This window comes from Barbus barbus, assembly GCF_936440315.1.
Source record: "Barbus barbus genome assembly, chromosome: 32".
NCBI lineage: Eukaryota > Metazoa > Chordata > Actinopteri > Cypriniformes > Cyprinidae > Barbus > Barbus barbus.
In genome coordinates, this window is record NC_136760.1 from 71,543 (window position 1) to 87,896 (window position 16,354).

At 36.7% G+C, this 16,354-nt stretch overlaps 1 protein-coding gene across 1 annotated transcript in view; it reads right to left on the reverse strand.

Annotated features, from left to right (window-relative positions):
• Positions 1–16,354, reverse strand: part of tanc2b (tetratricopeptide repeat, ankyrin repeat and coiled-coil containing 2b) — a gene marked incomplete at its 5' end in the record, with an annotated part of 96,144 nt that overhangs the window by 5,869 nt on the left and 73,921 nt on the right. Inside the window, 10 exons of the mRNA XM_079388583.1 lie at positions 117–217; positions 428–574; positions 676–767; positions 1,855–1,887; positions 5,091–5,223; positions 6,552–6,727; positions 8,434–8,557; positions 8,635–8,768; positions 13,658–13,751; positions 14,671–15,072. Of these exons, the coding sequence (XP_079244709.1) occupies positions 117–217; positions 428–574; positions 676–767; positions 1,855–1,887; positions 5,091–5,223; positions 6,552–6,727; positions 8,434–8,557; positions 8,635–8,768; positions 13,658–13,751; positions 14,671–15,072 (1,436 nt within the window). The remainder of the gene's footprint in view (positions 1–116; positions 218–427; positions 575–675; positions 768–1,854; positions 1,888–5,090; positions 5,224–6,551; positions 6,728–8,433; positions 8,558–8,634; positions 8,769–13,657; positions 13,752–14,670; positions 15,073–16,354) is intronic.

Genomic DNA, 16,354 nt, shown 5'->3' on the forward strand with positions numbered 1-16,354 from the left:
TCGCTCGTGTCACTGGAAGTCGCCAGCTCTCCACTGAAAATGAATGGGATCATATCGCTTTGTGTAGCTGGAGGTGTGAACAGGGCTCAAGGAAATAAACAGTGGAAGAACCCTACCTGCTGCTACGCTTGGCACGCGCTCTAGAATAGAATGCCTCGTAAGATGTAGGCTTCAGTTCCAGAGCCTTGGTAGCAAACTCTTCCGCCATACCAAAGTCCTGCAACCAAAAATAGTGTATTTCATTTTTGCAATCTGGGGGTTGACATATCATTATTTTGCACAGTTGTACTAGAAGTACATCAGCAAGGTTCTCACGACATGCCGCATTCTGCAGTTACAATATTACAGCATCACACAAGCATTATATGCAGAATCTTACTGTGCGCTAGAATGAGAGTATTTTTAGAAATGCTCATGCTGTTCTCACATTCATTTTCCTCCGACAGCGAGACAAGTTCAGAAACAAAGACACTTTGAGCTCCTTAAAGGTCTTCAGGTCCTCACTTAATCCTTCTCTGGGAAATTTCTTCAGAGCGTACTGGTAGCGCTGAGCTGCCTCCTTCACTTTACCCTTCTGCAGGTGAAAAGATGATTGACTGTGTAAATACACAGAGCCAAAGACTTTGTACTAGACAAATCTGAGCAAACATCAGGTAAATTGCGAGTAAATCTGACCTTGTAGAAGCCATCTCCTTCCTCTAAAAGTTTACTCAGTAGGATAATCATGATGTCAGGTTTCGATGTCGCCATTGCCCAGGTAGCAGGACCTATGGGTTACAGGATGTTTGATGGGTCAAAATGAGCAACTGGTCTGAGGGGACAACATGGGGAGAGACGGAGGAGTGCAGAGAGCGCTCAGGAGCAGTGTTGGGGGTAATGCATTACAAGTAACACGAGTTACGTAATCAGATTACTTTAAGTAACTAGTAAGTAATGCATTACTTTTTAATTTAGGAGGAAATATCTGAGTTACTTTTTCAAATAAGTAACTTGTTACTTTGTTTCTCATGTATTGACTGACAGCTCTGGTGTTGCCATGTTGAGAGAAATCAGGTGTAAGTGCAGAGCGTTGTGTGTGAACATGATCATATTTAGTCTAGAACTACAGTAAGATTATGTTTTTACTCATCTCACCTACAAAAAACACATTCAGTATTCCTCAAAATAAACAAAATCAGTCAAATGCAAACTCTGAATATTAAGCAAACCTCCAATAATTAAACATGTTAAATAAGACAAATATCATTTATGTATTTAATCCCATTTTATTAACCAATGTCTTTGCTACTGACCTTCAATGATCCAATTCAACCATACTAATAAGCAAAAATGACACATTTGTGTTTAATTTTTTAATAGTGTTGAACTTTCTCCTCCTGCGTCATATTCTTCATGTGATTTGTTTGAGCGGCACCCTCTACTGTACAGACGTGAATTTACATTTCCTTCAGTCTGAGGCAGATTAATTTCACTTTTGGTGTGAAAGAGCTTTTACGTTTGTAAAAAACTTTGTTAAAAACAAACAAGCAAGCCCTGCCCAGATTTAAAAAGTAACTCAAAAGTAACGTAACACATTACTTTCCACAAAAAGTAACTAAGTAACGTAATTAGTTACTTTTTTAGAAAGTAACGCAATATTGTAATGTATTACTTTTAAAAGTAACACTGCTCAGGAGTCATAACAAACAGATGAAAGCATGGACAACGGGATGAGGATGCCTTCAGTTCTCATTCCCTGTAATTCCCTTTTATTTTTAACGTGCCAGTTAAACCTACAGCACCCAAACACAGCGCTGCACACACAACAAAGAGCTGTCAGGATGCCTGAAGGAAAGCGAGATGCACAAGCATTACCTCCTTTACACCGACTCGGCAGCGTCTGACATCCTGAGGTCAGAGGTCAGGGGTTGTGAGAGCGAGGGAATGAGGATTGGGGTTGTGTGAGAGAGAGATGGAGCGAATGAGAGTGGTGTGTGTTTAGGTGAGTGAAAGCCAGAGCGGGAGAAAGACGAAGTGAAGAGTGATGCAGTGGTCGTGGAAGAAAGGTGAGGGGGAACACAAAAAAGCAGCCGTGAGTGGTGAGAAATAAGAGCTTCGGCTGAAGAATAAGAAAGTAAGTCAAGTCAAAAGTAAAGTCAGCTTTATCTGCCTACAAAAATAGGGGATAATTCGGCCTTACAGTCTCTCTTTGCATGTTTTATTGATATCAAAGAGTGGATGGCAGCAAATTTTCTTCACCTGAATGAATCTAAGACTGAAGTGATAGTGTTTGACCCTCTGAGTTCTTCTGAACCTGTAATCAATCAGTTAGGTCCCTTCAAATCTAAGGTACATAATCATGCAAGTCATTTTTGATGCAGAGTTAAAGTTTGATAAGCATATCAATTCTGTAGTGTTTTTTCCCATTTAGGAATATAGCGGAATTAAAACCTTTTCTGTCTTTTAATGATTTGGAAGTTGTTATGCATGCTTTTATCACATCCAGACTGGACTATTGTAATTCATTGTATTACAGTCTTAAAAATAAAGGTGCTTAAAAAGTTCTTCACAGCGATGCCATAGAAGAAGCATTTTTTCCATTTCTTCCAGTCAAATTTAGAATTCAGTACAAGTTACTATTATTTGTAGCTAGTTGTTCCCAAGTCTCTATTAAAATCAAACGGAGACATTGGCTTTTTTGTTGCAGCTCCTTGTTTATGGAATAGTTTACCTCTCCATGTTAGATCTTGTGCCATTCTTGATGCTTTTAAATCTCATTTAAAGACTTATCCCTTTGTCTCTTGTATTTGAATGTAATTGATTTTGTGATTGCTTTACTATTTTTACTAAGCATGCCTTATGTTTGATACACTGTAAAATATGACCATGATTTTAACAGTAAAAAACTGTGAAAATGCTACAGTAAAAACCTTTTAAATGGTTAACGGTAAGTTCCTGTCAAATTTGCAGGGAAAAAACGTTAACTGACGTTCCCAGAATTCACTGCGTTGCATTTCAAATGTTGTTTGAATTTGATGTTTTTTCTTTGAAATAACTGTTTCTTAGTTATGTTTATTAGGATTGTATGTTACATCTAATGTTGTTAAATTAATGTTTATTGCATATTTCAGTTTAATGAGTCTCACCATGATGGTGTTTAGTGTTTGTGTGAATGACACTGTGCACCTTCTATATATGTTAATATTTAAAAGCTGCTTGTGATGGGCTTTGATTCATCATGTGACTTTCTCATCACCACCTGCTTTTGGTGGTTATCAGTGTATTTCAAAAGGTACAAAACAGATTTCAGTACTTCAATCAGTTAATGAAATTACAGTATTTAACTGTAAATTTAAGTTAAAACCTAAAATGTTGTTACCAGAATTTTTACGGTAGAATTCCAGCAACCACAGCTGCTGTTTTTTTACCGTAAATTTTACAGAATTGTTTTTACAGTGTATGTAAAGCACTTTGGTCAACTGTTCATGTGCTATATAAATAAATACACTAGACTAGACTAGGTAAAACAGCACCAGCACTAACAATGTTAAACCATCCCTTGCCAACAATTAAACGGACAAACAGAGAAAGGCAGTAAAGAGAAAGAGAAACAGGTAGCGAGTGAAATCAAACACAAACACCACAAACAAAAAGAGTCACGATCTAGAGACACGTAACCAAGAGTCAGTGAAGTAAAGCACATGAATGCTGCAGCAGCCGAGCACAAGCTGAGATACGTGGAAACATACACACATGAGGATTTCCAGTCATTTCTAATCTTGTAGATCATGCTAATGTTCATTTCTCTTCCCTAAGCCGTTTTCCTTTTGGGGATCATCAGTGATTTCTGGTTTTACTGGACAAAGCCGGAGCCACACTAACACTGGGACTGATTTTAAGTCGGCATGAATTCTGTCTGATTTCACATATTCATGAAAATTTCACATATTTTGACAGTCCACTTTTACTAACTAGAGTAGTAGTAGACTATGGGATAGATTTACTAAACAGGGCAAATTCTGCGTGTGATTTACTGACAATGCACACATTAAAGAACACAGATGCAGCAGATCGTTTCCATAAAGACCAGCGCAATCTACCAAGAGCAGCGCAAATTACTGCCTGCTTTAAGAGATGCTTTTTTTGGTCATTAAATAATGGAGCAAAAAACAGTAATTTGACAAGTATAAATGTTAGTAAATCGCGTTGCGTGATTTAATTGAAGACTCTCCTCTCATAAATTTTGCGTCTGAAAAGGAAACTCCTACAAATGCATATTCAATAAGGTCAGGAAGCTTCACTGCGCATCTTTAGTAAATCCTGACAGTACTCAGTACAGTACACCAAAAGACGGTTTGCACTGGCGCAAGCTGTTAGTAAATCTGTCCCTTTCTGTTTAATATCTGCTAATACTTTATTTGAAACGCTAACGTATAGCAAATATTTATGCTCCAGTTCAAGAAGAAAGATGAAAATAAACTTTGCAAGACGTATGTAAATATGTGACCCTGGAGCACAAAAGAGTCATCAGTAACACAGGTATATTTGTAGCAATAGCCAACAATACATTGTATGGGTCAAAATTATACATTTTTCTGTAAATTTCCTACCGTAAATATATCAAAACTTAATTTTTGATTAGTAATGTGCATTGCTTCAACTTCATTTGAACAACTTTAAAGGAGATTTTCTCAATATTTAGATTGTTTTGCTCCCTCAGATTCCAGATTTTCAAATAGTTGTATCTCAGACAAATATTGTCCTATCATAACAAACCATACATCAATGGAAAGCTATTTATTCAGCTTTCAGATGATGTGTAAATCTCAATTTCAAAAAATTGACCCTTATGACTGGTTTTGTGGTCCAGGGTCACATATATGCATCACAGCACTGCATATGCTGTATTTTTGAATCCAAATTTGGAAATCCAGTCATATTCAAGTATTCAAGCATAATTTTTTTTCCCCCTACAGGATTACAATACCCCTTTCAGCAGATGGAAATTAAATTCAGATCAAGCTCAATAGTATGGAATGAGCGGCTGACGTGGCTTTTCAATCTGATTAGGCCATTGGTTTGATTAGTTGGTTACATGTAAATTGTCATACCGATTTTGGCTCCTTTCTTCAACAGGGCTACCACCACAGACGTGTTTCTGCAGCCGACGGCGCGGTCTAAAGGACGCATCCCACTGTAGTCCACATGCTCGATCAAAGCCCCATGATCCACCAGGAACTGCACCTGAGACCGAGAACAACACTCAGTGATGGAGGAAACATCACATTAAACACACTGAAGTGTAAGCACAAACAGCTGTGGATTAGCACAGAAAACAATCCAGACTCGTCTCTCTGTTTGGATAGTCCTACACTTAAGTTAAATGAACTTCAAAGTTACGAACAGATGTTCTTCCATTAACATTAATAGAAAGTCGACTGGTCTTTAATAATGTTTTCATAACTTCAGCATAAAACTATTATTTATTTATAGTTCATGAAAAGTTTTTTTTTCCTGAAATGTTTTTGTTTGAATGTGCGCCGGATGTTTTTACATGTTACGACTGGTTTCAGAATGTTTCAGTTTAAAGTAACATTCCCATAATTGTTTGCTAAATTATAAAATGGAATGTTTCGTCAGCATTCTCATGACCAAGAAAAATATGATTTTTAGACATTTAAAAAACTGGATGTTTTCAATGTTTGCAGAACATGATGTTTTTCTAACTTCATGTGAACGTTAGGTTTTAGAATATATTTGTTGGCTGGGCAATGAGCTGTAGACAGCATTTTAAAACTTCAATAACAATATACACATACTATAATATGCACATTATATGCATTCTTTTTACAGAAAAGAAAAATTAGTTGATGTGATGTCAATATTTTTTTTAATTGCTCATCATATTCTTAAAGTCAAATGGAATGGAAGCATGCCTATATTTGAACAAATTAAACTGTATTTGGAAAAGATATCAAAAAGTAAAAACTTAATAGCAGTGTAATCAATGCAACTGTTTAATATGTACAATGTTTTTTGGTTATGTACTATTGTTTGTACAATTTGCTTGGTTCTTAATATATAAAAAAGAATGAATATTTAATAATAAAATAGTCAAAAATGTACTTCTTAAAAAATATTTCCGTGTACTTAGAGTGTTTAACACGGTTTAATAAGCCTTTAAGTGTGAAGGTCGAATAGGCCTTACATCATGGCATTTCTTTTTTGATTCATACTCTATTAACTATATGGATGGATTTTGGATATTTGATTATTCGCTACAGTAAACCCAGTAGAAAAACAGGTCAAAACAGCAAAAAAGGACAACAGCAGATTTGGAGGAGTTTAACCGCTCTGGGAGGAATTACTGCCAGAACTTCTCAAAGTAAATCTAAGATTTCTTTTTTAAAAAGTCCAATTATTTATAGTACAGATGTGGTCACAATAGGCTGAAGGTGTGTTTTGAGTTTGGTGGATGCATTTTTTAAAGCTCCTGGAGGTGTATTTAAAAAATTTGGTCTCAAATTAAGCATTTTTTTAACCCAAAATTATCAAGCTGAAATATGGCTCACCACGTCTGAGTCTCCATAGAAGGCGGCCAGATCGAGAGGCGTTCGTCCGTTTTTATCGGCGTGGTCCGTCGCAGCTCCTCTTTCCACCAAACAGCAAACCACAGACAGATGTCCTTTCAAACACCCCCAGCTGAGCGCCGTCAGACCCTCCTTATCCATCAGATCCAAACACGCACCTACAGTCAAACCAACATTTCAACATTTCTCATATTATATCACAGTTTATACCCTATAGTTTAGAAAATGGTAATAAAATATGACAAGAGCTCAGAGTTAAACTGTCTCAGAACAAATTCATCTTGATAATGTCAGATAACTTTGAGAGAAAGGTATTTAATGGATTACAACCTTTATTTTTTATATAGCGCTTTTAACAATGTAAATACAACAACCAAAAATTGTTCAGCTGTTAAATTTAAGTACACAGTTACCAATTAATCTCAACCAATTACCAAGCAATGCTTCATTGTGGTGTACAAAGGTTTCATTAGTAACTAAAGAAAAACATTTAAAGGGTTAGGTCACCCAAAAATGTCATGTCGTTCCAAACCTGTAAGAGCTTCGTTCATCTTTGGAACATAAATTAACATATTTTGGATGAAATCTGAGAGCTTTCTGACCCTGTATAGACAGCAATGCAACTGACATTTTCAAGGCCCAAAAAGGTGGCAAGAACATCGTTAAATAGTCCACGTAACATCGGTGGTTAAACCTTAATGTTATGAAGCTACAAGAATACTTTTTGTGCACAAAGAAAACAAAAATAACTTTATTCAACAGTTTCTTGGTCAGCAGCACCACACGCATGCGTGGTACTCTCGTGAATGTGCGGCAGAGACATTTCTTGTCGTGGCAGAGTTTTCTTTGCACACAAAAAGTATTCTCGTAGCTTCATAAAATTAAGGTTGAACCACTGATGTCACATGGACTATTTTAATGATGTACTTACTACCTTTCTGGGCCTTGAACAAATCAGTTGCATTGCTGTCTATGGAGGGTCAGAGAGTTCTCGGATTTAATCAAAAATATCTTAATTTATGCTCTGAAGATGAACGAAGGTCTTACAGGTTTGGAACAACATGAGGGTAAGTAATTAATGACAGAATTCTCATCTAAGACTATCCCTTTAAGGTACACATGATCAGGTCAAAGTGTCTGCATATTTTTTGGTCCCAAATTTATCAATTTTATTGGTAGTCCACTGTATGAAGATTTTTTTTTTTTTGTAAAATATGTCACAGTTTACTTTATTTTGTTATCCTCACTTACATAAATTAACTATAGTGTCCTGCACCCACTAGTAAAAAAATATCTAAAATTATATCTGGTGTCTGAATAAGTTTCTGAAACAGTATCATACCTATTAAATTATGTATTTTTATTTTAAATCTGTATTTAACCTCAGAATGATCTCAAAGTCAGTCTGATAGTAATCAGTGTTGAGTAGGTTAACCCTGCCTGCTTTAAATGTTTCAAAGTGATTAACAGTTGAAATCATTTGTTAAAAATTAGAAAAGTAATCAAAAAGTAGTCAAATGTAATCAGTTACATTACTTTAATAAAGTAATTGATATAGTTACACTACTGTTACATTTTAAATATGGTAACTTGTAATCTGTAAACTATTATATTTCCAAAGTAACCTTCCCATAAAGGTGTGTATCAATTTTACTGGTAGCCCACTGTATGAAGATTTTTTGAGTATAATATGTCACACTTTATTTTGCTATCTTCACTTACATAAATGAACTATAGTGTCCTGCACCCACTATTAAAAAATAAATAAAATAAATAAATTTGACTGTACAAATAAAGACATGAGATATATTTCATGCATGCCCCATTAAACTGTGTTTCTGCCATAAAGGTGTGTATGCTGTACCCTGAGCCATGAGGAACTCCACCGTGTCCAGATGCCCCTCTGAGGCCGCCATCATGAGCGGAGTACGGCCTTGTTTATCAGCCAGGTTCACATCTGCTCCGTGCGACACCAACAGATCCACGATCTGGAAGAGAGCGTACAGCTGAAGCGTGCAGAAGCGCTCTGTGGAGATGAAGCTGGAGACCAGGGTTCATCAGTTACCTGCCAGTGGCCCTGCCTCACAGAGCTGAAGAGCGGCAGCACTCCTCTCCGGTTGGGCTGTGACACAGAAGAGCCCTGCTCCAGCAGCATCTGACAGACCTCCAGCTTCCCTCGGCCTGCTGCGGCGGACAGCGCTGAGGACACGAGCCGGACACAGCACTCGGTCATCACAGGAACACGCTCAGAACAACACATGCTCTTCCACTAACATTAACACAACGCTATCTGGGCCTGTATTCATCTTACCACTAAGAGTTCTCCTAAAGACAATGTTGGGGAGGAACAAACTAACTAACTAACTATTTATTTATGTATGTATGCATTTATTTATTTTAGTGCTGTCAAACGATTAATTGCGATTAATCATATCCAAAATAAAAGTTTTTGTTCATATAATATATGTGTGTGTACTGTGTATATTTAACACATGCGTGTATATATTTACGAAAAATATGTTTTGTTTATATATTAAATATATAAATATATACATGTAAATATTTTCAAAATATATACTGTGTATGTCACGACTGCCTACTGTGGAGGAGCGAGGAATGAGGAGACAAGGGATACTCACAGTAAACAGTCTTTAATTACTAACCACTGGAACACTGGACAGGCAGGAACACACACGTAGGACAAGGATTTGACATATAAGACCCGACAGAGACAGAATGCAAGGACCAGGACTTAAATACATGAGGTAATTGGGAGGAACGCAGGTGTGACGAATGACATAATTAGACAGGGAAGAAACTGGAGCACATGGGGAGAGAAAACAACAAAAACAGTCCAGAGGCGTGACATTACTCCCCCTTCCCAAAAGGCGCATCCCGCGCCGTAACAATTCCACTGGGGAGGGGGGAGTCCAGGAATGTAATGAAGGAGGGAGGAGACAGGAGGGGCTTGGAGCAGGAGGAGTCAGGTGGGACCCAGGTCACAGCCATAATGTCGACCCACGGTGGAGCTGACGGAGGAAGGAGCCCTGGTGGAGGAAGGGCTGACGACTCCAAGAGGCCAACCGACTGCGGCAGAGAAGGTGGTGGAGGAGCCCGAGGCAGAGATGGAGAGCCGATGAGCCAGGGCGACAGGGACGATCCGGCCAAGGTGGAGCAGATAGCACCGGCGACCGAGGCGGAAATGGGGATCCAGTGGAGCCAAAGCGACAGATGACTGAGGAGGAGCTGAAGGGATGGAGGAGCCTGACAGAGCCAGAAGGACGAGGTGCAGCCGGAGGAGTGGATTCCCGAGACGCAGGATGGTCGACAACAGACTAAGGCGCAGCCGGAGGGAGCCCGGCAGAGCCAGTGGACAGATGGGCCATGGTGGAAAGGTGGGAGCTAGGAGCCATGGTGGAGCCGATGGGTCAATGGGCTGAGGCGGAGTCCGGAGCCCAGAGGTTGGAGGCAGAGTCAAGGGATACTCTGACCACAGCGGTGCTCTGTATGTGGTGTTTAAACTTGTGAATGCACAGAGCGTGTCGTCCGGGTAGCTGGTGGTGTTAGCTAGAAGCAAGAACAGTCTAGTATGGTCCTCGATAGCTTTGTCCCCCCGCTCCAGCAGGATGAGGTATTCAGGGCGAAGAAGGGCATCCATACAGGGAACACAATGGAAACAAAAAACTGTGCAAACACGAGAACCAAAAACGGAGGGTAGACACAGGGTTAACTGTTTTTAGGTCAGATCTTCTGTCACGATTGCCTACTCTGGAGGAACAAGGAGCGAGGAGACAAGGAGTAAACACGAACAATAGTATTTAATACAACCACTGGAATACTGGACAGGCAGGAACACACACGTAGGACAAGGATTTGATGTCTAAGACCCGACAGAGACAGAATTCAAGGACCAGGACTTAAATACATGAGGTAATTGGGAAGAACACAGGTGTGACGAATGACATAATTAAACAGGGAAGAAACTGGAGCACATGGGGAGGGAAAACACAACAAAAACAGTCCAGGGGTGTGACAGTATGTGTGTGCTTTTATATATACATAATAAATATACTCCGCACACACACATATAGTATGTACACAAAAACTTTTATTTTGGATGCGATTAATCATGATTATTGACTATTGACTGATTTGGTGAAAAATTAATAGAAGAGTTTTTATTGTCATTGTAAAAAAATGAAATTAATTATTATTAGTAGTATTCATAATTAATTCATTAAATATTTCTGGAAAAAAAGAGAGAGAAAAAAATAATAATTTGAAAATAAAAAAATAATAATTTCGTAATAATAATAATAATATAATTTCGTACATCAACCGCTCTTCAGCATGTGATTAAATCTAACCAAGATTTGATTGATTTTTTTCCCCAAATTGCATTAACTTCTCTAAAATATGAGACAGCAATGTTTCAGGAGTTTAGTACACAGAATAGGACACATGCTTATTTGATAACTGTTTTTTTTTAAATATTTTTTGTATATGCTTTATTTTTTTAAGATTAACTGTTTTTTTCCAAGGCATTGTTAGATGCCAGTGTTTTCGGTCATAGTTTTAAAAAGATTTGATTTCAAAAACAGTATCATAGCTATTAAACTAAGTATTATGATTTTAAATCTGTATTTAACTGCAGAAAGATGTCAAAGAAAACATACTGTAGCTGCAAAAGTCTGATTTTGTGTCTGTGCTTTAAAATGATTTATCATTATGATCTTAATTCAAGTGAAGAAGGATTTTGAAAGTCTGACAGTAATCAGTGTTGAGTTCTACTGTAAAGTTAACCCTGCCTGGATTAAATGTTTGAAAATGATTAACATTTGAAAACATTTGTTAAAAATTCAGAAACGTAATCAAATGCAATCAGTTACATTACTTTAATAAAGAAATTGATATGGTTACACTGATATTACATTTTAAATATGGTAACTTGTAATCTGTAACCTATTACATTTCCAAAGTAACCTTCCCAGCAGTGCCTAAAGAGCAGTAAAAGTTTTTAGCTAAGAGTTTTCTCTTAAAACCTATTCACAAAGCTGCTGAGACAAACTTTTACTAAGGAATAGAGAGAAGTCTTTAGCTCAGAGTAAGGGGGCGGGGTTTACCTCGTTGCTATGGGTGATGTCAGCATGCATATTAACTATGCACACAGTGATTGGCTGATAGTCTCTGTCAGAGATTTATACATTAGAAATATTGTAGAGCGCAATATCATGTTGCCATATTTAAAAAAAAAGTTTAAAAAAATGTCAGTTGCCACATTCAAATCAAGATTTTAAAATGCAGGCTAGGTGTCACTAATTAAATGCAAATAAACAGCCTTTTAATTAACAGAGCAGAATAATCATGGCTGATAGCAAGATATGCAAACTTAAAAGAAAACCAAGAACAGCTGTTACTTTTTGCCCAACTGATATAATCAAAGGAATATCTGGAGTCGGGATAACCTCTAAAACCAAAGCAATACCTTTTTAAAAGCTCATTATTATCCCATGTTTCTAAAATGTTTATATTCTGAGGCAGATTGCTGGCAACAGCTATTTTTGGATAGTTTGTGGTTTGGTCTTAATGACTTGAGACCTCTTCAGTACTCCTTACCTTTCACAGATTTAAGAGCTAGTTTTAGCGCTAAAACACTTTGCAAAATACTCACTTGCAAATACTCACAATGCAAAAATGTAGGAGTCCTAAATTTAGGACTGGCACGCCCATTATGTTTAAGATTTTCTCCTAAATCTGTGAGTTATGAGCTACTTTTAGCCTGAAGATGTTTTGTGAATACAGGCCCTAGTCTTTAATAATGTTCTCAAAACTTTAGCACAAAAACATTATTTATTTATTTATAGTTCATGAAAAGGTTTTTTTTTTTTTTTTCATGAACAAAACATTCTTAGAACAAAGTTTTGTTAGCTGGGCTACTTGTGTACACTGCATTTTAAAACTAATAATAAAACACTTGTTATACTATAATATACACGTAATATGCATTCTTTGCACAGAAAGCGATTAGAAACTGCAATGTGAGGAGCTCTGGAAAAAAATGATCCTCAATGGGAGCAAGAGAAATGTTCAATTTATGATAAATATATATAAGATTTCCTTGTAGAAGTTAATGTGGAATATTGTTTTAATGCTAATGCAACCACTTAGAGACTATTAGGCATTTATTTTGTGAATGTTCTGAGGTACATATTTTGGAGAGGACTAAAAATGATTTTAAAAAGAAGCTAGGATTGTTGTTCACTTTGAAGAAGCTGATGTGATGTTAAGGTGTTTTTCACTGGATGGTGATACAAATCTAGTTTTTTATATTTAAAAGTGTTTGATGTTATATTCAGAAAGTTGAATGAAAGAATGCCTATATTTGAACAGATTTAAATTTATTTAGAAACAATATGTAACAGTAAAGACTTGAAAGAAATATGAACTATTTAAAAAAAAAGAAAACAAAACAAAACTTCATTCCATGCATATTAAATGCAAAATGTACAATGTGCTATTTATTTTATGCTTATTACATGCTTTTATCTTAGAAACATGCTAATATCAAACACTATAGAGATCAATAGCTGGGTTCTGAAAGTAAAATTAATTTTCTACATAGAGGAACTGATTTTTATGCATAAATAATAAACCTTTAAAGACAGACCTACTGCGAGCTACAAGGTTGTTAATCAATGGTGTGTGCTTTTGCTGAAGCCATATATATATGTATATATATATATATATATATATTTATCAATGTTATATTTATCAATCATTTTTATTGTGATTGTCATTCCCAATTCTTTCCCGCACAATTTTGTACCTTTTATCTTTTTAACTGTTTTTCAAATACTTATTTGCTTCAAATCAAAGTTTGTAATGTTGTGATTCACCTCGTAGCTGCTTGGTTTGGTTTATGACTGATAACTCTTAAACCAAGACTTTTACAAAAAATAAAATGGAAAAAATACTCCCAGAACCAAAGAGTCTTTCATGCCAGTTTGGATGCTCCTTTAGTAGTCAGCTGTCTATGTAGGAAGCGCACTAGATTTTAGAACACAGTTATAACTAGAAAAAGCCTCTACCTGTTTCACCCCACAGGGTGTCATAGCTGTTGATCTGGGCGCGCTGAGTGTCTTCTTCATCCGTCTCAGGCAAGTCCAAGAGATAAGACACAACCTTAAACACACAGATACAGTTAGTAGCTATATGTGACCCTGGACCACAAAACTCCATACGGGTCAATTTTTGGTATGGAGATTTATACATAATCTGAAAGCTGAATAAATAATCTTTGCATTGATGTATGGTTTGTTAGGATAGGACAATATTTGTCTGAGATACAACTATTTGAAAATCTGGAATCTGAGGGTGCAAAAAAAATCTAAATATTGAGAAAATCTCCTTTAAAGTTGTTCAAATGAAGTTCTTAATGCATATTACTAATCAAATTAAAATTTTGATATATTTACGGTAGGACATTTACAAAATATTTTTACGGAACATGATCTTTACTTAATATCCTAATGATTTTTGTCATAAAAGAAAAATGTATAATTTTGACCCATACAATGTATTGTTGTCTATTTCTACAAATATACCTGTGTTACTGATGACTGCTTTTGTGCTGCAGGGACACATATATGTTGGCTATGCCTAGTGGACAGCATTTTAATGCATTGTAGACGTGGTTCCATGAATCCCATAATGCATTCACAAGTTCTTTGAAAAAGCCCAGCCAAAAAGGTGGATGAGGTGAGAGAACTTACAGATTTCATATGCTGAAGTGTATCAATAAAAACATTCCACAAAACATTCATGACTTTTTGACCCATAGGGTACAACAGGGCTAAAGGCACACAGAAAGGTAAATGTTTTTTGCTGTTTCCCTTCAGCGTAAGACTGAAAAAGTATATATCTTTTAAACTGAACATTGGAGCAAAGCATTTAGTGGGAAAAGAAATCATATAGCCTAAGCATTTTTTTTTTTTAATCTGATCAATGCATGATGTGTAAATAGTTCACAGGCATGGAGCAAAAGTATTGTTAAAAATACTTTAGCCAAAGTAATACATTTCGGATAATATTTGGCCGTTACCTCTGTGTAACCCATGCTGGCGGCTGCTATAAAGGCCTGCTGTACTGCCACACTCTTGCTAAACGTCGCAGGTTTTGGAGACGTCTGCTGCTGAGTCTGAGAGTCTGCTTGTGTCTGCTGCTGTTTGGACTCCTCTGGAGGCTCCTCCTGGTCCTCCTCCTCCTTCTGCTCGGACTCCTGCGCCTCCTCCTCCGCCGCCTCCTGCTGCTCGGGGCTGGAGGGCTGCGACTCCGGGGGCGTGGCCTGTGTGGGGGAGGACGTGGCCTGTGACTCTGCAGAGGAGGGGCTTTGCAGGTGCGTCTGACCCCAGTCGCTCTGAATGAGGAACTTTATCACCTCCAGATGTCCTCTGAGAGCAGCATGCACTAGAGCACACTGACCGTGCTTGTCCAGGTGGTCGAGCTGTGGACAGACGCAGGTATGAATATCATTCTGGTGCAAACTATGCCTAAATCAAAACTCCAATCTGATTGACTGTCTTGATGCAAATTCTGTGAATCATGCATGGATTTTATCAGACGACCAAAGTGGTTACAAGGCACTGTGGCCCTAAAATGTAACTAAATTTGACATTTGCAAGGCTGGGATCAACAAACCAGAATTTTGTTTTAAAATATCTATTTAAAATCTACCTTCATTTAAAAATCTACCCACATTTTAAAAACTGGTTGATTCTTGGTGGGATTAAACTGCAAAAGTTGCTTTACTACATAAACAAGAAGCCTAACAAAACATCAGTATATCAAGCGGATTCCACTGAAATGTTCTCATTCTCATGAAGCATTAGGAAGCATCATTTCAGTTCATTTAAAGTTTTCAAAGTATTTTTGTAGTGAAATATATTTTTAAATATTGCTGATGCAAAATATTTTCAAATAAGTTTGATAAATTTGATTGATTTATTTAATTATAAATTGATTGATTTATTGATTTATAACTCGATCGACCCGAGTTCGAACCCGCCTTTTGCCAAACTTTTTTCTCCCTTTTCAAATCTCATATCGCATCAGAAAGGCATTTATTTTCAATAAAAATTAAGGGAATAATCAAAAAGTTAAAATAAAAGTATCGGGTAGGGTTAGGGTAGGTGTAGGGAGGGCTTTATTGTCCCAATAAGGTAGCATCCATTTAATAATTTGAATTAAAACTATAATTTACACTCAATACATTATTATTGCGTACTGTTTTATAATGTACTACAATACTGAGGTGCAGACAATTGCCACTATTTGCAATAAGTAGTATAAATAGCAGAAAATCTTGCTATTTTAACAGTGTAAATAGAATCTAGAGCTATTTGCACTTAGTGTAAATAGCCGCTGCCTGAAATAAATGCTTATCTTTTGAACCTTCCACTCATCAAAGAATCCTGAAAACAAAAATGTTTCCACAAAAATATTGTGCAGCACAACTGTGTTCAACATTGATAATAATCAGAGATGTTTGTTGAGCAGTAAATCAGTATATTATTATGATTTCTGAAGATCATGTGACACTGAAGACTGGAGTAATGATGCTGAAAATACAGCTGCAGATCACAGAAATACATTACAGATTAACACATATTCACAACAGCTATTCTACATTGTAATAATATTTCACATTATTGCAGTTTTTATGGCTTTTTTTTCAAATAAATGCAACCTTGGCAAGCAGTTGAGACTTTTTCAAAAACTAAAAATCT